Source organism: Nasonia vitripennis (genome assembly GCF_009193385.2).
Source record: "Nasonia vitripennis strain AsymCx chromosome 4 unlocalized genomic scaffold, Nvit_psr_1.1 chr4_random0007, whole genome shotgun sequence".
Classification (NCBI taxonomy): domain Eukaryota; kingdom Metazoa; phylum Arthropoda; class Insecta; order Hymenoptera; family Pteromalidae; genus Nasonia; species Nasonia vitripennis.
Window position 1 is genome coordinate 747145 of NW_022279643.1, and position 23699 is coordinate 770843.

General features: G+C 39.0%; 2 protein-coding genes and 1 long non-coding RNA gene across 3 annotated transcripts; 1 reads left to right on the forward strand and 2 right to left on the reverse strand.

Moving 5' to 3' along the window:
- The first annotated feature begins 356 nt into the window (after positions 1-356).
- LOC116417337 lies at positions 357-1013 on the forward strand. The gene has a single exon (XM_031930057.1). It carries the CDS (start codon positions 357-359, stop codon positions 1011-1013), a length of 657 nt encoding a protein of 218 aa, XP_031785917.1.
- A 6987-nt stretch (positions 1014-8000) lies between these two features.
- Positions 8001-11813, reverse strand: LOC116417338. The gene has a single exon (XM_031930058.1). It carries the CDS (start codon positions 11811-11813, stop codon positions 8001-8003), a length of 3813 nt encoding a protein of 1270 aa, XP_031785918.1.
- A 9431-nt stretch (positions 11814-21244) lies between these two features.
- On the reverse strand, positions 21245-21536 carry LOC116417313. The gene is made up of 2 exons (XR_004227606.1): positions 21340-21536; positions 21245-21275 (listed from the first exon to the last, which is right to left on the reverse strand). It is a non-coding gene; the product is annotated as an uncharacterized LOC116417313 (long non-coding RNA).
- Between the last annotated feature and the right edge of the window lie 2163 nt (positions 21537-23699).

Below are 23699 nucleotides of genomic sequence, written 5' to 3' on the forward strand. Positions count from 1 at the left end.
TATTTACAGGGACGATCTCAGATGGTGATTTCGAATAAAAACGGAACTTCAGAGTGGCTTGAAACCAATCTGGGAGTTCCACAGGGTTCCGTCCTGGGACCCTTGCTATTCAGCCTCTATGTCAACGACCTGCAAAATATACTCGACGGCAACGCAATTAAACTTACGCGGATGACCTCCAGATCTATCTACACACCAACAAAGATAACTTCCTGGACGGCGTGGGTCGACTGGCTGAAGCGGCACGGCTGGTTTCGGACTGGGCGGAGAGCTCCGGTCTGCGACTTAACTCCGGCAAAACTAAGTCTATATTTTTCGGGTCCATGAAGAACGTTAATGATATTAAATCATGGAACATGCCTGGGGTTCCGTTGCCGGACGGAGTGATCGTCGCATTCAGTGAGACGGTCGTGAGTCTCGGTGTTGTACTGGATAGCAAACTTACTTGGAGACCGCAGGTGGATGCTATCACGAAAAAAGTCAACAAAGCCCTGTATAGCCTGCGGTTTATCAGGGGCTGCACCACTGAGACTCTCCGCAGAAGGCTAGTTGAGACACTTATACAACCGCACATCGACTATTGTGCTGTGACTATCCTGGACGCGTCTACCGAACAACGAATACGGTTACAGAGACTGAGCAATTCGTGTGTGAGATTCATCTTCGGGGTTGGGAGGGATGAACACATCAGTCCCTACCGGAGGCGTCTAGAATGGCTTCGCACCGATTCCAGAAGGCTCTACTATGAGACCATTCTACTCTACAAGGTAATTCGGATCGGTGAACCCTCGTATCTGGCCTCATTTTTCAGCAAACACGAGCCGAGACCCTCCAGTAGGAGAGTTCCCCCGGAACTGAGCATCCCTACCGTCAGTACTGAAACCGGGGCTAGGGCCTTCCAGGTCCAGGGTGCTCGGTTCTGGAACTCTCTCCCTTCTACTCTACGAAACCTGCCATCTCTCGCTTCCTTTAAGGGAGCACTACGGCGGCACCTGCTGGCCACGGAATCTTGACGACTCTGAGCCCTCTGGCGCTTGATTCTTAACCTTAATCTAGTTTTAATCTAGTCAGACTCGGCCCTGAGACCGTAAAAATTCATTCAGTATTACGTAATTTAGATTTCCAATGTGCAATACAGATAGGTCTATGACCAAACCATAAATGTGCAACGTAATATTTGAAAAGTTTTATGTGATAATTATATGTGACCAAATATGTTTTTATGTGATTATATGTGACGATATTTGTATATATTGTATTTTATAATTTTGTTAGACTGTAGCGACACAGTCTATGTGACCTTAATTGTATTATTTTTTTTTGCCTTAGCAAATAAAGACCTATCTCTCTCTCTCTCTCTCTCTCTCTCTCTCTCTCTCTCTCTCTCTCTCTCTCTCTCTCTCTCTCTCTCTCTCTCTCTCTCTCTCTCTCTCTCTCTCTCTCTCTCTCTCTCTCTCTCTCTCTCTCTCTCTCTCTCTCTCTCTCTGTCTTCTTATCTTTCTTTCGCATAGCTCGCATAGCTAATTGTTAAACCAGTTTAATAATTACCATGCGAGCTATGCGAATAAAATAGGGGGAGAGAGAGAGAGAAATTAAATTATATATATATATATATATATATATATGTGCGTGTGCGTGCGGGTGTGTGTAATTGATTCTAAATAATTTTATCCATCAAACAAAAAAAAAAACTTGATAGAATTATATATGAAGTAAAAACAATTCGGATATTAAGCAATACATAATGTTGAAGGAAGCTACGAGAAATTGCAAAGAAGAAGAATTGCAGCAAAGAATTGACAGCGATCTTTTTACTACCATAATCCCTTCAAATAATGCGAAATAAATTATTTGGGCAATCACACTTCTATTTTTTTTATAAAAACATGATCGCGGTATTTTGCATCGTATATATTTAAAAAATATTATTTAATATTCGCAAAGAAATTGGATACATATGAGACGGCACTGTTAGAGTGTTCACATAGATTGACCTTCTTTCCATAGCAAGTAAATTTATTGTATGAAAAGTTCGCCATTAATTGCTTTTCTTAAATAGATATTTTAAAATAACAATTTTAATAAATATCACAACGCGACGGCTGTGCTAAATAAACTGTGTTAACAAACTGCATATGTCAATTTTTAACTGCTAAAGATGATCTTTTTGAGTTCAAGATTACAGTTATAGATGAAATGCCCCAGTGTGGATATTAAAGTGTATTTGTTCCTAAAATATACAAAAAATACCCGACTTAAGGAGCCTCTATTTATTATTAAAAGCTGAAAAATAAAAAATAATTAATAGTAAGAGAATATTCATACTGGGCGCATCTCATCTACAAATGTTTTAATCTTACAATTAATTAAGGCATGATAGTTATACTATTTATTATAAATCGGCTGTTCGTTTATTGTCACATGTGAGAGGACGGGAAAGTTAGCTGCACAGAAAAAAATGATAGGGAATGGCTTTTCCACATATTTTAAATATCCTTACATTTCTCATATCATTGCGGTGTTACATACAAAAAAATATTACTGTGGCGTCGTATTCAATTAAAAGTTTATATTATTGTATTATTAAAGTGATTTTGTCTATCAAGCATAGACAAAATCACTAGCATAATACAATTATATATATATATATATATATATATATATATATATATATATATATATATATATATATATAACGATATTGCTTTCTCAAGAAAATATAATAATATATCACAATATTTAGGATTAAGAAGTTGCCGGTGCATACTCTGCGTTCCGGAGCAGTAACAGTAACTAGGTGACCAGGGTAGCAGATGACAAGGTGCAGACTGTTTTCAGTGTCTCAGTATAAAAATCATTCTAGGGCGGTGTCTAAATGTACAGGTTGGCCGATGACGACGTTCAGGTGGTGCGCTCCATGGTTTTTAGTGTCTAGGTAAATAAATCATACGAGGACGGCGTCTAGATGTACCTGGTGGCCAAAAACGATATCTTGGTAGTTCGCACCATGGTTTTTGGTGTCTAGGTGTTAAAATCATTCGAGGGCGGTCTCTAGGTATACAAGGGTGGCCGATGACGAGGTCTAGGTAGTTGGCACCGTGGTTTTTCGTGTCTTGGTGTGAAAATCATTCAATGGTGGTGTCTAGGTGTACAGGGTGGCCGATGACAAGGTCTAGGTGGTGCACTTCATAAATATTGGTGTATGAGTGTAATAATAATATTCGCGGACAGCGTAAATTTATACCTATTCATATTTTTCTAACATACATTATCCCATTTAACATTAATATGGCAGTTATATTTTCTAACAAGAGTTGGATTATAGGAAACAACCATTCTATTATCAACCTTTACAGGTTTATCATAAAGTCTTTTGTTATAGACATAGTTTTTATTTTCATTATTAGAACGAACATATCTAGGAAAACCATTCTTTTAAAATTGCGTTGCATGATAAAAAGCTTTTAGAAATTTTTTTGAACAAGTTTTTTTTACTACATCGTAACATAGTGTTTCTTTCGAATGAGGTCCATGTAACATGTGTTTGAATACTGATTCTTGTAATTCCACATTATTCTCATCAGGATTTTCAGCTGAAGTATGTTCATCAATCTTATCAGGGTTTATTAATTTTGACTTATGATCCAATGCTAACAATAAACGTGCGTGCGGAAGACCTCTTTCTTGAAATTGAATTACGTATACATAAGCAATAATTTTTCCAAAAATATTCCCACTCAGAATATCAGTTATTGCTCGATATTTACAATAAAATAATCTAACAAACAAGAAAAATTAAATATTATATCCACCACTTTACGTATCCTTTTTTTTCTTTACTAATCTAGTATTGACTTCTTAATAAAATAGTTACAGTATAATAAAATTTTCCTTATATCTAACATGATTTTAAATCTTCTTTTATATATATATATATATAAATTTTGGTATTACTATACAGGGTGAGTCATTTTAATCTTTAATCTCAATTATCTCGTTGGCAAAGCATGCCAGCGAAAAAAGTTTCGAGTAAAAGTTTTAGGATTTTTCCCTGGCTATCTGATGCTGATCTTGACCATGTCATTGAGCATGACCTTCAAGGTCATTTGAAGGTCAAGTCGATTTTTTCTAATAGAAACCCCTACTTTTGGCACCAGAAATGGAAAGAGCGGGAAATTTTACGTTCGAACATGTGATTTTGGAAACAAATCATCTTTTGTGCGGAAATTACCTTTGACATCAGCCGAACCCAGGATGCACCATCGAGGAGGTTGTCAAAAGGATTTAGCATCCCATTTTTTGTTTTTTGTTTTACTTTTTTTATTTGTTTTTTTTTTGTTTTTTCCCTTTTTGTTATTTTTTTGGTATTTTTATGGAATGTTAACTGGAGTTAACCATTGATTAATTGTTCGAAATTACCGCCGTTTTGTTGGATGCAAAGATCAAGTCGAGCTCTGAATTGTCTTATGGTTCTAAGTAGAACATCTCGAGGGATTGCTGCACAAGCTGTACGAATGCGTTCGATCATATTATCTCGCGTTGTTGGCCGTTGAGCATAAACAACATTCTTAAGATATCCCCATAAGTAAAAATCGGGAGGGGTTAAATCAGGTGAACGAGGGGGCCAGGTAACTGGGCCACCTCGCCCAATCCACCTGCCATTGTAGCGGGTGTTTAAATAATCACGAACAATGCGTGCATAATGTGGTGGTGCTCCATCTAATTGGATCCACATTCTTAGCCTTGTGGCTAGGTCTATATTTTCTAGTAATTCAGGTAAAATGTCTCGAAGTAATCTCAAAAAGTTTACCCCATTCACGTTCTCTTCAAAGAAATAAGGACCAATCAAATAGCCATTGATGATTCCACACCAGACCATAACACTCCAGCGGTGTTGATTGTCTATGGGCCTGAACCAATGAGGATTTTCATCTGACCAATAATGGCAATTATGTCTATTCAATTCTCCAATGTTTCTGAATGTCGATTCATCTGAAAAAAGAACGTGCCTGAAAAAGTCTTGATCTTGTTGAATCATTCGTATTGCCCATCGACAAAAACGTACTCGCAAAATCATATCATTTGGAGTTAACTGTTGTGTTAATGTTATGTGATAAGGATGATATCTTCTCGCTCTCAATATTCGGGATGCTGTCGATTGAGGTATACCTATTTCTCTTTCTATTTGTCGAGTACTAATGTGAGGATCAAGATGAATAATCGCTAGAATGGTAATAACACGAGGATCGTTTTCGTCGTATTCATGATGACGGCGTTGACGAACAAAAGCTCCATTTCGAGCTCTCTGAGTTAAGGTTTGAATAGTAACATTACTTGGGTGTCTCCTATTGGGATAGCGTTCAGCATAAAGCCTGGCAGCTGCTGCATAATTATTTCGACTTTCTCCCAAAATCATGATCATATCAACGATTTCGTTGGGACCATAATCAGCCATGATCAAAATCAAAATAATTTGTTACAGACCAGTAAACAGGGAAACAGATTTTTTTCAATAATAATTATCGATTTACAAGAAGTAAAAAACACGATTAACCTTTTCGGCACTAATTTGCTATCTACATAACTGTTAAGAGTAGTTTACTCTCAAAAATTGACACTAATACAAAATAATGGAATGACTTAACTACATCAAGAATTTTGAAAATTGACACTAATACAAAATAATGGAATGACTTTAAAATTTTTGAAAACTGAAAAAATTACGAAAATTTTAGAAAATATTGAAAATTTCTGGAAATATTGAAAATTTTTTCATTTTTGAACGCATGTCACTCTCTTTTCATTTATGGGGCTAAAAGTAGGGGTTTCCATTTCAAAAAATCAACTTGACCTTGAAATGCCCTTGAAGATCCTGTTTAACGACAGGGTCAAGATGACCATTCGTCAGCCGGGGAGAAAACTGAAAACTTTTGTGGGTAACATTTTCTCCTTGAATGCATTCGAGTTCAGCTAACCAGTTGTACTGTTATCGGCATGACCAATGACCTTGACCATTGAATACAAGGTCAAGGCAAGGTCATATTCAAACGTAAAATTTCCCGCTCTTTCCATTTCTGGTGCCAAAAGTAGGGGTTTCTATTTGAAAAAATCGACTTGACCTTCAAATGACCTTGAAGGTCACGCTCAATGACATTGTCAAGGTCATCATCAGATAACCAGGGAAAAATCCTAAAACTTTTATCCGAAACTTTTTTCGCTGGCATGCTTTGCCAACGAGATAATTGAGATTAAAGATTAAAATGACTTACCCTGTATAACCTCTTTGTTTGTTTGATTATTAATACTTAATACTAATTTTTAGTATGAATTAATAGTTGTTTTCTTTCAATTATATAATTCGCGATGCGCTCCCGATGGCATAGTGTATTCCATTTACACTTGCTATCGGGGCGCTATTGCGTCCCTTGAGATACATAGATATATTGATACGATATTATATTCTCCCTTTCTGAAACCTGTCTATACATTTAATATCTTGATTTTACAAAATTTTGATATATTTTCATTTACTAGCTTATGATTTCCAAGATTATAAATGTGACATGACGAGAAAAAAAGGTTTATAATTCGTTCTCGCGCTTATACTTAAGTAATATTTATTTTCTTGTTTTCTTATCTTGTTTTGGATAAATTGATGTTGGATCGTTGGCCGTTGTTGTATCGTTGGGTCGTCCTGAAGATGGCTTCTTGATTACTTTTCTAGTGAATTTTGGTTTCGTTTCGATTCTCCTTACTTTCTTCTTGTTTTCTTTTTCTTGTCTTTTAACGTCTCCCAATACGATGATCTTGTGCTCGAGGTCCGATTCTCCTTCTATTGATAATATTATCGTCTACTTCTAACCGTACATTTATATATTCGTCCAGACACGATAGGCAATTTATCACTGGATGAACTTGAAGTAACGGTTCCGCACAAATGTGGCAATTTATGAAGTTGACATCATCTCCGTGATGATGCTATTCGGTACATGAAATTATGGCTTCAAGATATGGATAATTAATTGGATGATAACAATTTTCGCAAACAGATGTCCATCGAAATTGGGACATGTCAACATACACAATTCTTTTGGATTCTAGTTGTTTCATACAAAGATTGAATTGTCGCGCGCGGAATATTCTGAGGCGAATATTCCCGCTTTTTTTGTGTGTGTTCGAGTTCGCAAGGAGTGAGGTGTGGGAGAAATAAAGAAGTCGATTGAGCGAAAATCGAGAGTATTTAATCGCGCTCAAATTGAGAGGGGAAAGCCGCGAGGCATAAAACCCCTCTCGAATATTTTACAAGCTGCGAAGAAAAAGAAGAATGTGTGTCGTGTTCGTGTGTGTGTCGTGTTCGTGCGATTCTCAGATAGAATCTTCGCTTCGTGTCAGTGGCGCAGTTCCACAGACTCAAGTCGGTAGCGCAGTTCTACCGACTTGCACGTTTCGACGCGCGCGAGATACGATTCGCGGAACCGGGCGCGAGCCGAACGCGAGTAGCAGGCAGCGAAAGAGACGAAGGAGAGAGATTTAGAGAGAAAGAGAGAGAGAGATAGAGAGAGAGATAGAGAGTAGCACAAGCACCAGCACCAGAAACACTCGATGGACGTACGGACGAATTCGCAAGAGCCAAAGTGTCGTTCGATCGTTCGCTAGTTTGACTGCACGAGCTGTCAAGCTTGGCGTCTTATCGTCAACTGACTCGGCGCTCGTCCGGCCGCGCGCGACACGAGGCCGGCGGCGCTGCCGGCGAGCGCGGCAAGTCGCGACTCCGCTTGTTCAACTCGAGCACGGGAGATGGAGCCACATGCTCTACGTCGACCTCGCTGAGTTCGCTCGACACCGTTTTCACGGCGGAACTTACACCTCGGGTCTCGACGGAACATTCTCCCCCCGTTGCGAGTAACACGAGCAAACGAAATCATCGTTCGAGAGGGTGTACATTCGACGGTTGTACATGTGATTGAGTGTGTATGTATGTGAGTGTAAATATATATAATTCATTCAGCTTCTTCCGTTGAAGACGTGGGAAGAGGGCACAGCTGAGTGATGTTCCGCTTCAGAGTCCCTCGTGAAGTTCTAACGGTGGCGACTCGAGCGAGTCCGTCGGTTCCCGGGTGCACCTCTTGAACGACTGCCAGCTGCCACTGCGTACAAGGCTGATTTTTATCGATGAGGATGACGACCATTCCTTTCCGTAGTTCTCCAGTAGAGTCATGCCATTTTTGACGCTGCTGGAGCTCGTGGAGATATTCCAAATGCCACCGCTTCCAGAAGTCCTGTCGGGCTTTGGTGATGAACTTCCAAATGGACAGTCGATTATCTGGAATAGATGTTAAATCAGCGCTTGGCAGAACTGTAATAGGCCTACCTATCAGAATATGAGCTGGGGTTAACGCTATTGGGTCATTGGGGTCGGCAGAGATTGACCAGAGGGGTCGAGAATTTAAAATTGCTTCTATCTCTATCACGAGAGTATAGAGCTCTTCGAATGTGAGAAGTTGCCCACCCACTACGCGTTTGAGATGATGCTTAAATGATTTTACCGCGGCCTCCCATAGACCACCAAAATGCGGAGATAAGGGCGGGTTAAAATGCCATTGAATATCTAACGAAAGAGCTTTGGCATTCACCTTAGATTTGAACTCTTCTGAATTGAGGAGTGCGAAAAGTTCTCTAAGCTGGTTGTTGGCCCCAACGAAATTGGTCCCGTTGTCGGAGTATACATGCTGGGGAATACCTCTACGTCCTACGAATCTAGCGAACGCGCCTAGGAAACCTTCGGTGGTCAAATCGCTGGTTATCTCTATGGTCACCGCTTTTGTGGCCATGCATACGAAAACGCACCCATACGCCTTGAGGGCTGTACGATTATATCGCTTTTTCTCTTTAATGGAAAGGGGACCAAAGAAATCTACGCCTACGTGAGAAAAAACGTGAGATTCGGTGACCCTAGCGGTCGGGAGATCTGCCATCTTGCAGTGAATTGGAGGGGGCTTGTGCCTAATACACGTGACACACTCGCGGATGACATGACGAACCTGATTTTTTGCGTCAATCAACCAAAAACGTTGTCGCAAATAGAAAAGAGTGCTTTGAACACCGGAGTGGTAGTTCGACTCGTGAGCTTCACGGATGATCAAGTCCGTGACATGATTCCTTGAAGGCAATAGTATGGGGTGCTTACTAGCTATAGGGATATCTGCATTCTTCAGACGTCCTCCCACACGTACAACTCCATTCGCGTCCAAACACGGGTTAAGTGCCGCAATATGCGACCCCTTCACCTGAATACCCTTCGTCAAGCATGCAATTGAATCGCAAAACGCGTCCTGCTGAATGCTTCGAAACACGCGGGTTTCAGCATCGCGTTTCTCCGCGACCGTGATGGGTTCTCCTCGGTACTGTCGGCCCGAAGGAAGCCATCGTAAGCATATTGCAACGACATTAAGCATCATGCGGTGCTTAGAAAAACGCGATAGGAACATGCGATCCTTAGCACTGTCGACGAAGAGACAGACTCCTTTTTTCAATCCGGGTATATCCGGAGACGATTCGACGATGTTCGCGGGCCATGAAGCCTCCGTTTGCCGTAGCCAGGTAGGCCCGGTAAACCACGTTTCGTTTCGCAGGAATTCTTTCGGGAGTTGCCCGCGGGATAAAGCGTCAGCTGGGTTGTGTTGGGTAGGGACGTATCGCCAACTGGCGCGCTCTCCTAATTCTTGAATTTCGCGTACTCTGTTAGCTTCGAATAGCTTCAAATCTTGCGGGGATTTCCGTAACCAATGTAAGACTATAGTGGAATCGGACCATAAAACGATCCGGTCAATGGAAAATTCTAAAGCTGGAAGAGTTTCTAAAAGAAGTCTTACAAGGATCACGGCTCCGCATAATTCTAAACGGGGAATAGTCTGCTCTTTCAAAGGGGCGACTCTAGATTTGGAGCAGATCAATCGTACAGTGATCTTTTCGTTTTTATCGGTGGACCTAGCGTACAGGCAAGCGCCGTAGCCCTTTTTGCTCGCATCGCTGAAACCGTGAATTTCTATGCGCGAGGGATTAACGCAAACTACATGGCGTGGTGCAGAAACGCTGGAGAGAGACGACAACTGACTCGCGAAGTCCATCCAAAGCGTAAACAAACTCTGTGGAACTGATTCGTCCCAAGAAACTTTCTCCTTCCAACACTCCTGCATGATCCACTTCGCGTGCAAACCTACCGGTCCTACTAAACCTACTGGGTCGAAAATCTTCGCAATCTCCGACAAGATTACGCGTTTAGTTACGTTAGGTGGGATTTCTACGGGCTTGACTACGATAGCCAATTCGTCGCGTTTAGAGGCCCAGGAAACGCCTAATGTTTTTAAAACCGCGTCCTCGCCATCTGGTGCCAAGCTCAGAACCTTCTCATCTAAATTATCTAATGCATGGTTATGGTTAGAGGCCCATTGCCGGATGTTAAATCCACCATGCTTTAAGACGGTGATTATCTCATCACGCGCCTTCATAATCTCATCTAAAGAATCTGAGCCTGTCAGCAGATCATCTACATACATATCCCTCTTGAGAATCTCGGCCGCTCGGGGGTATTGCGCGCTTTCGTCGTCCGCGAGCCTATGAATAGTTCGAATCGCTAAATATGGAGCAGAAGATACGCCAAACGTAACTGTGTTCAACTCGTACACCTGTAGTTTCCCGTCGCGATACCAGAAAATGCGTTGGTATCGGCGATCCTCGGGATGGATAAGTATCTGCCGATACATCTTTTCAATGTCAGCAGTGAGAACGTACCTATGCGATCGAAACCTTACTAGATGAACGTAAAGTTTGTCCTGAATCGTAGGTCCAACGTGCAACAGATCGTTTAAAGACACACCTAACGACGACTTAGCGGATGCGTCGAAAACGACTCGAAACTTGGTAGTAAGGCTCAAATTCTTAACGACAATCAAGAATGGAAGATAATATTCCGAGTCATTCTCGTCGACCACCAAAGACATATGACCCAAATCGAGATATTCCTGAAAGACACGACTGAATTCTTCCATCATGCCGGACGAACGGCTGCATCGCCGTTCCAATCCCCGGAACCGCTTGAGAGCTTGCGCCCTCGAGTCCCCTAGTACCGGGTCCTTTTTCCGAAACGGCAATCTCACCATGTACCGTCCGTCAGACAGTCGAACCGTAGTGTCGACATACCACTTCTCGCATTCTAACCTGTCGTCAGCCTGCTCAACCGGACTGGAGCATTTTTCCAGAGACCAAAATTGAACCAGCTGCTTTTCTAACTGAGAAAGATGACACGACACCGTTGAAATCTTGTCGGTGTCAATACCACCAACGATCACCCATCCTAGCTGAGTCTTCTGAAGATATAACTCGCTTCCTTCCCTAGACAAGTTAACTTGACCTATAGAAAGCATGGACAACGTTGCTCCAGAACCAATTAAAATGTCGACTTGTCGAGGGAGATGGAATTGAGGGTCCGCTAACCTGATGTTCTTGGGTAGCCTGATCGAATCGCGAGGAAACGGTTCCTCCGGAGTGACGCTAGTTATGTTGGGAACGGTGAGGAAAGTTAAACGCTTATTAAAGTCCGAATGCAACGCTTTAAATTGGGCATCGACGCAATGTTTCGTGGTAGTTCGCAAGTCGTTAATTGCTCCGATCGGAATCGAGCAAGGCCTAGTAGGGAGACGCAATCGTTTAGCTAAATCCGCGGTCATAAAGTTCGCATTTGCACACGTGTCCAGGAGCGCGCGAGCCTCTATGTACGCCCCATCGGCATCTCTAATCAAAACAACAGCACTCATCATGAGCTGAGACTGGAGAGCCCTGGACACGGTGCTAAGGACTCCTACGCCTAGTCACGGCTTCTTGCCTGAGGAATCTGTCTTTCGTTCCTCGTGCAAGAGCGTATTGTGATCCTTGTCGCATTTTTTGCAATTGCGGGATTCGCATTTGCCTTCGTGCGTTCGCAAGCACTTCCTACATAGTTTTTTCGTCCTCACAGCATCCCATCGTTGCTGGACGGACAACGCAGCAAACGACGAACACCGATAGATCGTATGCTCGCCGCTACAATAGTAGCAGGAAATGGACGAGCTCGTTACAAGCGCTCGAGCTTGCCCGTTACCTCGCCGGAACTTGGTCCCTTTCTCGCTCTGCGCCACCGTCCGCTTGGCTGAAGCCTTGGCGTCCTTGGATTCCCCTTCCTGGGCATATAGATAATTGCTAGTTTCCTGCAAAAATCTGAAAAACGACTCGAGATCGGGAATTGCATCGATGGACATCCTTTTGATCCATTTGTCCTTGATGTTAGTGGGCAATGCTCGTTCGAGAGTGCGGATCACGAAGTAATCGGAAGGAACGACCTTGAGAGATTTTAAGTCTGCCAGATGCTGCCGGACCGAAGTTTCCATGTCCTTTAGCGATCGATGGGAGACCTCCGTGATGACAGGATAATATAAAATTGCGTCAATGTGAGAAGCAGCAATGAGCCGAACGTGCTCGTACTGCGTGCCCAAAAGTCGCCAGGCTTCATCGTAGCTGCCATCGCTTGGATCCAAGATGTGGAGCGAATTAGCGGCTGCTCCGACTAACGACTTTTTTAGATAGTGGAACGCTGTGATGTTGTCGATATTCAATCGCACCATCTCGTTCCTGAAAGTCGTTTTGAACGCGTTCCATTTTTCTAGACGACCATCAAACTTCGGCAAGTCAATAGTCGGCAACCCAGAAAATCGAGAGATGTCTAGAAGAGTCGAATGCCCTAACGGAACGGTAGTATCGCTACCGAGAGTCTTGCTCTGCTTATCCTCGGCGGATCGGATGTACGCGGTTACCTTGAAGTAGAAATTCTTCAAGTCATTGAACTTCTCCCTCTCGGCTTCCTTGTGGACTGCATCTAATTTATAGAATAAGTTACCGAGAGTCTTGTAGTGCATGACGATTTCCTCCATGCGCGCTTTACACTCGTGAAGAACAGCAGATTTCGACTTAATAACTATCGACAGGTCTGTCAATAAATCCCTAAGTTGCTCGGTCTGGTTGTTCCACTGTACCACTAAAGCGTCCATGTTGCCTAGTAGTCAGTGAATACGCACGCTAAATAATAAATACCGAAATCCCTTATACGGACTGAAGCGCGAGCACGTGTCTCGACGCGCTCAGATTCTCGGAATTCGCTCGTCCGGCACAACAACGGTTTGCCGCTCGCCGCAACGCGCGACCTCGTGTTTACGCGCGAAGTCAAACAAACGCCGCGCTGTGTTCGAAATTCACACACTTTGAAAAAGATAAACGCTACTTATCTTTCCTGTTGCGTTGACAATGCGTTGACCTTGAAGCGGCAGCTGGAGAGGTGACCCCAGGGGAAGACGTCTATGCGATGACCTGGGGAACCTTGATGAACCCTTTGTCCTTAGCTGATTGGCCGAACTGTCGATCCACACCTCACAGGAGGCACCATGAATTGTCGCGCGCGGAATATTCTGAGGCGAATATTCCCGCTTTTTTTGTGTGTGTTCGAGTTCGCAAGGAGTGAGGTGTGGGAGAAATAAAGAAGTCGATTGAGCGAAAATCGAGAGTATTTAATCGCGCTCAAATTGAGAGGGGAAAGCCGCGAGGCATAAAACCCCTCTCGAATATTTTACAAGCTGCGAAGAAAAAGAAGAATGTGTGTCGTGTTCGTGTGTGTGTCGTGTTCGTGCGATTCTCAGATAGAATCTTCGCTTCGTGTCAGTGGCGCAGTTCCACAGACTCAAGTCGGTAGCGCAGTTCTACCGACTTGCACGTTTCGACGCGCGCGAGATACGATTCGCGGAACCGGGCGCGAGCCGAACGCGAGTAGCAGGCAGCGAAAGAGACGAAGGAGAGAGATTTAGAGAGAAAGAGAGAGAGAGATAGAGAGAGAGATAGAGAGTAGCACAAGCACCAGCACCAGAAACACTCGATGGACGTACGGACGAATTCGCAAGAGCCAAAGTGTCGTTCGATCGTTCGCTAGTTTGACTGCACGAGCTGTCAAGCTTGGCGTCTTATCGTCAACTGACTCGGCGCTCGTCCGGCCGCGCGCGACACGAGGCCGGCGGCGCTGCCGGCGAGCGCGGCAAGTCGCGACTCCGCTTGTTCAACTCGAGCACGGGAGATGGAGCCACATGCTCTACGTCGACCTCGCTGAGTTCGCTCGACACCGTTTTCACGGCGGAACTTACACCTCGGGTCTCGACGGAACAAAGATGTATGTCTAAGTCGAAGTACAACTTAGAATTCACTGTGGGAATTTCTCCGTAAATCTTTTCTTGTTCTAGCTATGAGGATAACTTCATTTTCTGAAATTAATTATTTTATTTACTATATTTTCTTTTATATTATCTTTAAAGTTATTCTCTCTTTTTTCTCTTAGGATTTGAAACAGTTTTATTGAGTCTACTCGCGGTGGGTCTAACAAGGAAAGGTACCCAACCCGAACTCACCGATTTTGATGATTTTCATATATGTTGTAGAACATAAAAAAATAAGAGACACGCATTTTTTTTTATCGGCTAATTTTCACTTTTAAGGGGTAAAAACCTCCCCTAAAGTTAACCCCCAAAAAGCGTTTTTTTTAAATATCTCGGCTTAAAATTAATATTTTTCAATGAAACAAATTGGAGGTTATTTCTTACAAAAAGAGCAAGTATTTCATGGTGATTTGAAGAGTAAGGGTAGCATCCCCTATTTTTTAGGGGTTGAAAACATATATTTTTTGGCATAATTTTATAATAAAAATGTTTAAACCGACTAAAAAAAAATGGAAAAAATGTTTAAACATCCTTAATAACAAAATTTAGTTGACGTCTTTCGGTGTTTTCATAAATATTATCCCTAAGGGGGTAAACCACCCCTAACACAAAATAACTGTAAATATGTAATTCAATACATAATATTTCGTAGAAAGTTTGTATATAGAGGTTTTCGAGGTCGCTGATTACAAATCTGTTATCAGATTTTGAAAATTAAAAATGGCGGATCCAATATGGCGGACGGAAATATCGAAAAAAAATTTTATATAATAAAAAAGTTTTAAACGACTAAAAAATTTGAAAAAAATTTGTAATCATCTATAATAAACAAATTAAGTTTTTCGGTTTTTTCATAGATACTTCCCCTTAGGGGGGTAAACCACCCCTAACACAAAATAACTATAAGTATACTTCAATCCATAATATTTTGTAGAAGGTTTGTATATAGAGGTTTTCGAGATCGCTCTTTACAAATCTGATATCAGATTTTAAAAATACAAAATGGCGAAACCAATGTGGTGGACGAAAATGTCGAAAAAAAATTTCAACTTTCAAAAAAACTTGTTTACAAATGTGTGATCTTTGTAGCCTGTACATGTGAACTAAAGAGCCTTAATCCCTCAACCCCTAAAGAACAAATAGGCTAAATGGTTGTGCTTTTTAACCAAACGACTCCAAAACCCTAACCTCCAGACAAGCCGAAGGCCTATGCTTTACCGTAGACACGAGTATAGACATATTACCGATATTTTATTCTATCATTTTGTATGTAACAAATAACGTCTCGTTTTATGTTTCAATCAAAGATTATTTATTTTTCTGCTTTTATAAATTAGCATAATTTCAAAAGTAATTTCATAAATTATAAAGTATTTCATAAATTGCATAATTATATAATTTTATAAATTCAAAAAGTCCAGACTTTTTTGCAAATGAAAAAACATAGGTTAATAAAATTAGTTTATCAAACTCTTTTGCGTTTTGTAATAAAATTTAATGTTGTCAAACTTGGGAGTTTTTCATTGTTACAATTATTTCGTAAGCCGAAAGTTTTTTAGATGAATTCTCGAAGTAATGATTATTGTATCTATAGTAAAATATTTACAGTCTGGAATTCCATAATAATACTATTTGCTACGATTTAATGAATTTATCAAAAAATCTAAATTTAATAATAAATATTATTCTAATTATTATTATTATTTTTCATTATCATTGCTATTATCAGTATTACTGTTATTATTGCTATTGCAATTATGCTTATTCTTCCTCTTATTATTATTATTATTATATTACTATGATAATTTTTGTTATTGGTAAAAATACATAAAAGAATATTAATACTCGAACTTCATTTGCAATTAAAGAACACGTTGTTATTGAAAGGGAATTTTATATGCATTCATTAGTTTAATGAATGTTATCGTACATTCAATGATAATTCCACAGATAAATGTCTTTCACTCATAAAAGTTGTTGACAATATGTGCGAATCAGTATGTTTTTTTTTTAGATTGTTTTCATCGAGTGTTTACCTCAGCTGCCTGTGTTATTTTTTAGGCAGTGAGTGAGTTTTGTGGGTATTCTAGTTCGATACCGGAAAGTACAAATAGTACGTCTTTTTGTTTGTCAGTGGTATCATACAGTTGTAGAAAATTTTCTTTAGTGATTTTATATAGATTTATATTATTCAATTTCAAAGTGAATAAAAGTTGAATAAAACCAAAAATAGACTTTTCCGAACATCACAAAGTGGAACGAGAATTCTTCTCCAATGCATAAATTAATGATTTGGTTCAATTTACATTCACTCGTTTTATTCTGGTAGAAATGTAGCAGTCGTGCCTTACATGCAAAAACACAGCTTGTATAAATTTTACCGCTTGTTTTCATTTTAGATTGAAAAATGAAAATTAATCCGTTAAACGTTCTAAACTTATTATTAGCATACTTTCAAGCGTTAAACATACCAGATAGTGTCACGAATTATCATAAAACAGAGTTGGCCGAAAAAATAAAAGAAATTTTAATAGATGCAACACATGATTTCAACGATGTAGAAATGATTACTGATGACTCTTTGGATTTTCAAGAAGAGTATAAAGACCATAATGTGGAAATAATTGAAGATGAAGTACAACATCATTTTCCTGATCCGGATATAGCACCAACAAATCAATGTACAGCAGATAATGAAGAACAAGATTTTGAATACAAAAAAAGAGCTGTAGAATTTTGGAGAAGTAGCAAAACGAAGCAAAATTTAAGTCTCAAAACAGTGCAAAACAGATTCAAAAAAGTATCATCTATTAGTCAGCTACGTCGTTGGGCTCATTCAATTAATAAAGGTGGCACGTATAGAGAAAAAGTAGCACAAATTTGTCAGTATACCCTGGATAATTTTCAAGCAGCTCACAGCTTCACAGTGGTTCAATTATCTATGATGAAGATATAATTCGATGGGCCTTACAAGCTAAAAAAGAAATTGGTTTTGATGATATTAGATTCAAAGCTTCTAAACATTGGTTACTCAAATTTAAGCAAGCACACCGAATAGTTTCTAGGAAAATAAATAAGTTCATAACAAGAAAAACACTAGAAAGTAGTGCAGAACTTACGGCTAAAGCTGAAGCATTTATCGATGACGTTAAATCGTGTATACCAAGGATTGGACTCGAAAATTTGTATAATACAGATCAGAGCGGATTTCAGCTAGAAATGCATTCTGGAAGAACATTAGCAATAGAAGGAGAAAAGCAAGTGCAATGTCTGGTACAGTCAATTTCAGCAACAACGCATAGTTATACTATACAGCCACTAATATCAGCTACTGGACAACTGTTGTCACCGCTATTTCTTGTTTTAAAGGAACCAAGTGGCAAGTTTGGCCCTATTGTAGAACAAAACATATTTAGACCAGAAAACGTGTACGTGGAAGCATCCAAATCTGGAAAATTAACAACAAGTAAGGGAACTAATAACAATTTTTACATTGTAATATCGTTGATCAGTTAATTAGTAAGTCGTTTAATTGCAGATCACTTCAAAATCTGGTTGGAAAAAATATTTTATCCCTATGTAGGCCATCACTCAATACTATTACTTGATTCTTGGAGTGGTCATTGTGACAAAGTTATAGAAGAAACAATGCCACAAAATAAAATTATTAACATAAAAAAAATTCCAACTGGAACCACAGGAAAAATACAACCACTTGATGTCTATGGATTCCGTATTTGGAAAAACTTTGTCCGAACATTTTCTGATAATGTAATGTTAATGGATCATGATATGAATTTACATGTGAGAAATAATATAATTAAACTTCAATCATTGGTTCACAACCAACTGTCTTCACCGAGATATATAGATTTGTTTAAATATTCCTGGTATAAAAGCGGTTACGTCAATGAAAAACCAGATAAGTTTGATAATCCTATAGATTTCAGTTTTGGAAAGTCTTGTGCAACACATTGTGAAATAGAAGGGTGCACAAACATTGCAATTGTACGATGTGGTTGGTGCAAAAAAGCATTGTGCTTTAAACACTTTTATGAGGACTACCATTATTGTAAAAACATCGTAAAATAATATATTTTATGCTCAATACAAAAAATGCACTATGGCAAAAGATAAAAGATTGTAGATTATTATTATACTCTAATATTATAAACAAAAATACATTATAAGTTGAATTTACAATAAAGGAATTTCAATAACATTCTGATAACAATTTCTACGGAAATTATAAAACTGCTTCACACACAGAATTTTCTTGTTTACAAATTTAGGAATTTGAGGTGGTTTGGTTAAAAAGCACAACCATTTAGCCTATTTGTTCTTTAGGGGTTTAGGGTTTAAGGCTCTTTAGTTCACATGTACAGGCTACAAAGATCACACATTTATAACAAGTTGTTATGAAAGTTAAAATTTTTTTTTCGATATTTCCGTCCGCCATATTGGTTCCGCCATTTTGAATTTTCAAAATCTGATAACAGATTTGTAATCAGCGACCTCGAAAACCTCTATATACAAACTTTCTACGAAATATTATGTATTGCATTACATATTTACAGTTATTTTGTGTTAGGGGTGGTTTACCCCCTTAGGGATAATATTTATGAAAACACCGAAAGACGTCAACTAAATTTTGTTATTAAGGATGTTTAAACATTTTTTCCAATTTTTTTTTAGTCGGTTTAAACATTTTTATTATAAAATTCTGCCAAAAAATATATGTTTTCAACCCCTAAAAAATAGGGGATGCTACCCTTACTCTTCAAATCACCATGAAATACTTGCTCTTTTTGTAAGAAATAACCTCCAATTTGTTTCATTGAAAAATATTAATTTTAAGCCGAGATATTTAAAAAAAACGCTTTTTGGGGGTTAACTTTAGGGGAGGTTTTTACCCCTTAAAAGTGAAAATTAGCCGATAAAAAAAAATACGTGTCTCTTATTTTTGTATGTTCTACAACATATATGAAAATCATCAAAATCGGTGAGTTCGGGTTGGGTACCTTTCCTTGTAAGTGAGTATTGCCGTTTTATAATTTCTCGTATCTGTTCTTCAAATAGTCTCTTTATTCCGAGAGGATCTTTATCGGATGTTTCTTCTAAGTAATTTTCAAATGTTCTAATTTCTTCTCATATTAATTGTTTGGCTAATTTTCTGGTTTGATTCGTCTTATAGTTTTCTTGATCTTCATTTATGATTTGGGAATATAGTAGTTGGTCGATCTACTCTTCAATGTCAAAATTCAGAGGTTGGAAGTCGTCTAGATTTACAACTATAGGCATTTCGCTATTTAAAAGATCGTCATGTATTATATTAGCAATATTTCCAAATCATCCTCCCAACAAGGCCTGTTTTCGACTAATGGTCTCCTTTTATTCATTCTAGAAATTCAAAAGAAGGTAAAATATTTTTTTTTATTATTTTTTTTTTTTATTTATTGTTATTACTGTGAATTTCTCTCTTTCTTCTCTTAGGATTTGAAACAGTTTTATTGGTTTTATACTATTTCCTTTCGTTTTGCTTTAATCTTTTTCTACTGAATTGGGCACTTCCCCTCTTACTTCTTCCCGATCGTTTGTTTTTTAATGATGAATCAATGTACTTTTCTTGATCTACTATAATAGGAAAATCAGTAGTTAAGTCATTCGTCCTTTTTAGGCACGACCGCGACACGGAAGTGCCTTATAGTTTTGTCATCGAAAAATCTGTGAGATGCGATATCTCACGCAATTTTCGACCAATCGGGCTGAAATTTTGGGAGGTCTCCTCTCGCATAAACCTAAAACTGAATTTTTTTTATCCCGATTGTCTACGTTTTTTTAAAATGCGGGCACAATTTGTTCAATTTTGGCGTGTTTTTTGAATATAAATGTTGGTGTTACACGATTATCTCTGAAAGACTTTAATCAATCAGGCTAAAAATTTGTGTGCCAACTCCTCTTATAATAGTAAGGTGCCAACTTTATTTTGGGCTTGATCCTGCACAAATGCGCAGAATGCCGTCACCTCCAAAAATCGCTAAAAACGGTTTTTTGGCTTTAACTCGAATTCTAAGCATTCTACAAAAAAAAAAGTTTGATAAAAAGGTGTAGATTTTTGAAAAATACAACTTTTTCCTCTAAACATCAAATCATGAAAACACTTATAACTCGAGTAAACAGCCCAAAATCGTTTTTTAAGAGCTAAAAATCCGATTATTGGCCATAAACCTTTGCAGCTTTACGTTTTACATGAAAATATTAAATGTTAAAGTTGTAGATATTTTCAAAACACAACTTATTACTAAGGCAAATATATTTTGTATATATAAAATGCTTTCATACAAAACAAAGCCTCAAAAACGATTTTTGATAGAAATAGTTTAATAACGATCCAGATGCGACGCGCCTACAGGCCCCAAGTTTTGTAGGGATATCTCCTTATTATTATAAGCTTATATTTAAATTCTGAACATTATCCCGTACATGTATATAAATAAGACAACATAAACGTAATTGTATAAACTCGCAATAAGCGCATGAAATTTGACAACAGATAATTGTAATTTTTTTAATTGAATCAGCACAATTTACTTTCAAAATTTGAGTATATTGTACTGAACTAGAAAACCTAAACTTAATAATAATGAAAATTACTCAGATTAAAGAAAGGCTCTGAGAAGCCTGACACGTCTCTCTAAACTAAGGCTATACTCTGAACAATCAATTTTATAAGTTATGCCCTACTACTAAATCAAATCTTGGCTGGACTAATTAATAAAAATCTTCTATTTTGTTCCATGGAATCCTCTTGAAAAAATTATCCCTTGCTGTAACTGCTTGCCATTATGTTCAATTTTTTCACCCAAGAAAAGGATAAAATTAAAATAAAAAAATAACCTCTGCAATGTAAATAATATTCTAAGTGAAACCATTTATGCACTAAATGCATGGTTGTGCATACGTATAACCTGCATCTTAGAAACACTGCATCTGCAAAAATAAAAATTATATCAATTGCATAAAATGTATTTAAATTATATAAAACATATTGTACCTGAAAGTTACACACTAACGAAGATCCAGTGTTATCGATGATCAGGCATGAGACCAGTGCCCTCAATTATACTGCTCCCCTCCAGCCAGAGTCTTGATGAAGCTTTTTTCCAACTCCAAGATTGCGATGCTTCAGATACCAACGTCAATAATATCTTCAGTTATATTCTGGTGCATGCAGTAGACTGCAATGCCAATGAATGCTGCATTGCTCGCACACATAGACACACAGGAAAATATATTACAAAGTTTTCTCACAAATAATTATTAATAGATTGAGTCCACTGATCGTTTAGAGTAACAACGTTAAAAAATATTTTTCAGTCACATAGTTTATATCTACCAACAAATGAGATGACAAGTCACGCGACTCTGTCACGATGAAATACGGCATATGCTGTACATAAGACACTATCCCAAATGTGCCAGGATTACTGGTTCCCGGGTATACGACGGTACGTTAAGGGGTATATCGTCGGTCCCTACGAAAAGTAGCACAACTCAGATTTTCAACGAAGACTAGCATAACTTGAATTTGCCTTTTTTACTACAAAAAAATCACTTAACTAAAAAAAATAAGAGCAAAAAATTCAAGTTGTGCTAGTTTTTGTTGGAAATTTGAGTTATGCTAGTTTTCGTAGGGACCGACGATATAGCGTCGCGAATCGAGTGCTTGTATCGCAAAGAACCTGCGGCGAAGCGACCAGGTTTACTATTTCCGATAGAAAGGTTGCCAAAACCGATGCATACGCTGCATATCGACCATCTGGGACCTTTCACGAAGAGCACGCAGGGTAATGCTTATTTGATCGTGGCAGTCGACGAGTTTACGCAGTTTGCTTTTATGGAAGCGGTAGCTAACACAATAGCGAATTGCGTGAAACGATTTATCGACGAGATCGCTGCTAACATTGGTAATCCAGGCCGGCTCATCGCGGATCGCGGTAGTGCTTTCACGAGCAAGCGTTTTGGTGATTATTGCAAGAGGTTCAATCTTAAGCATACGCTAACTGCGGTGGCCACTCCTCGCGCAAACGGGCAGGTAGAACGGTATAACTGAGCGATCCTCGACGCGCTCACGACAAGTATGACAGCGAAGGATAAATGGGACAGAGAAGTGCAGAAGGTCCGCTGGAGAATGAATAATACGGTTAACAAAGGGACCGGAAAGAGCCTTACAGACTTGCTGTTTGGATACTACCCGCAAAATCTACCTGAAGTCGCGTTGCACCAACAGTGATGACGTGAGATAGGATATCATAACCTAAGTAGTAAGAAGGGCCATATAGCGAGACAGGCGTTATTGATTTTCCCCCTCCCCTCGGCTTCGGGGCCTAGGTCGGTATAGCGTACATCCCCCTCTATCTCGTTATCTTTCTCGCGGCTTGGGGGGGCTGTTATGGCGTAGGTCATTATTGATTTCTCGGGGGCTGATAAGGAGTACCTGTTGCTGAGTGGACTTTGGATAATGCAACAGATATGTCCTTATTTGACACTGACATGGTGTAGAAGCGCTATATTTGCTTTCCACTTTCATGTGTGTATATGTATCTGTTGTACATACTCAGCGTCTCGTTTCTTTTATTCAAATGTTAGTTGTTCTATACGTATGGATGTTTTTGTTTCGATGGTTTCTATTAACGCTAATTTTCCAGAGAATACATCCATCTTGCTTATTGGCTGATGGCCGTAGAAGGAGATTTAATAAATGTTGCGGTATAAATGAAGGAAAGGTGTTATGGTAAATAATAATAAAATGTATTTTTTTATAAATTTATTAAAAGTTTATTCAGGAAAAAACATAGTATACGCGAGAGGTTAAATTTTTAGGCAACTTTAAAATAATTTCGCACATTTTTTGCGATAAACGGTAAACCGTTTTTATTTATTTAAAAAAAAACAACTTACATATAATGGCTGTATGTGATACATTGTAGATCATAATATTGATAATTATTCTTTGTCTTCTTTCGGTGGATAGACAAAATGTCTATCCGCCAAATTTTTCACCTCAACGGGTGTGAAGATTCTCTCCATATCTTCACGCGTGATCAGGACGTCGAAAACGTGGTCGCTGAACGGCACCGTCCACAGCCTACTGGTCACGGTTGTCTCCTAGCCATCGCTCTCGTAGCGCGCTGATTTGCGTCGCCATGCCACATGCATAACGTTTCCTGCGCCGCTTTCCGAAACTACGAGCCAGAATATCTTCGGCAGCTGTAACATAAAACAAATATTTTTTTATTAAATTATGTATAAAGAAAAAAATATTAAAAAAAGTTATGCTTACTATGCGGTACAGCATACTTGTAGCATACAGAGGTCGTGCAACAATCTGTACGCCTCTATTCTCGTCACACG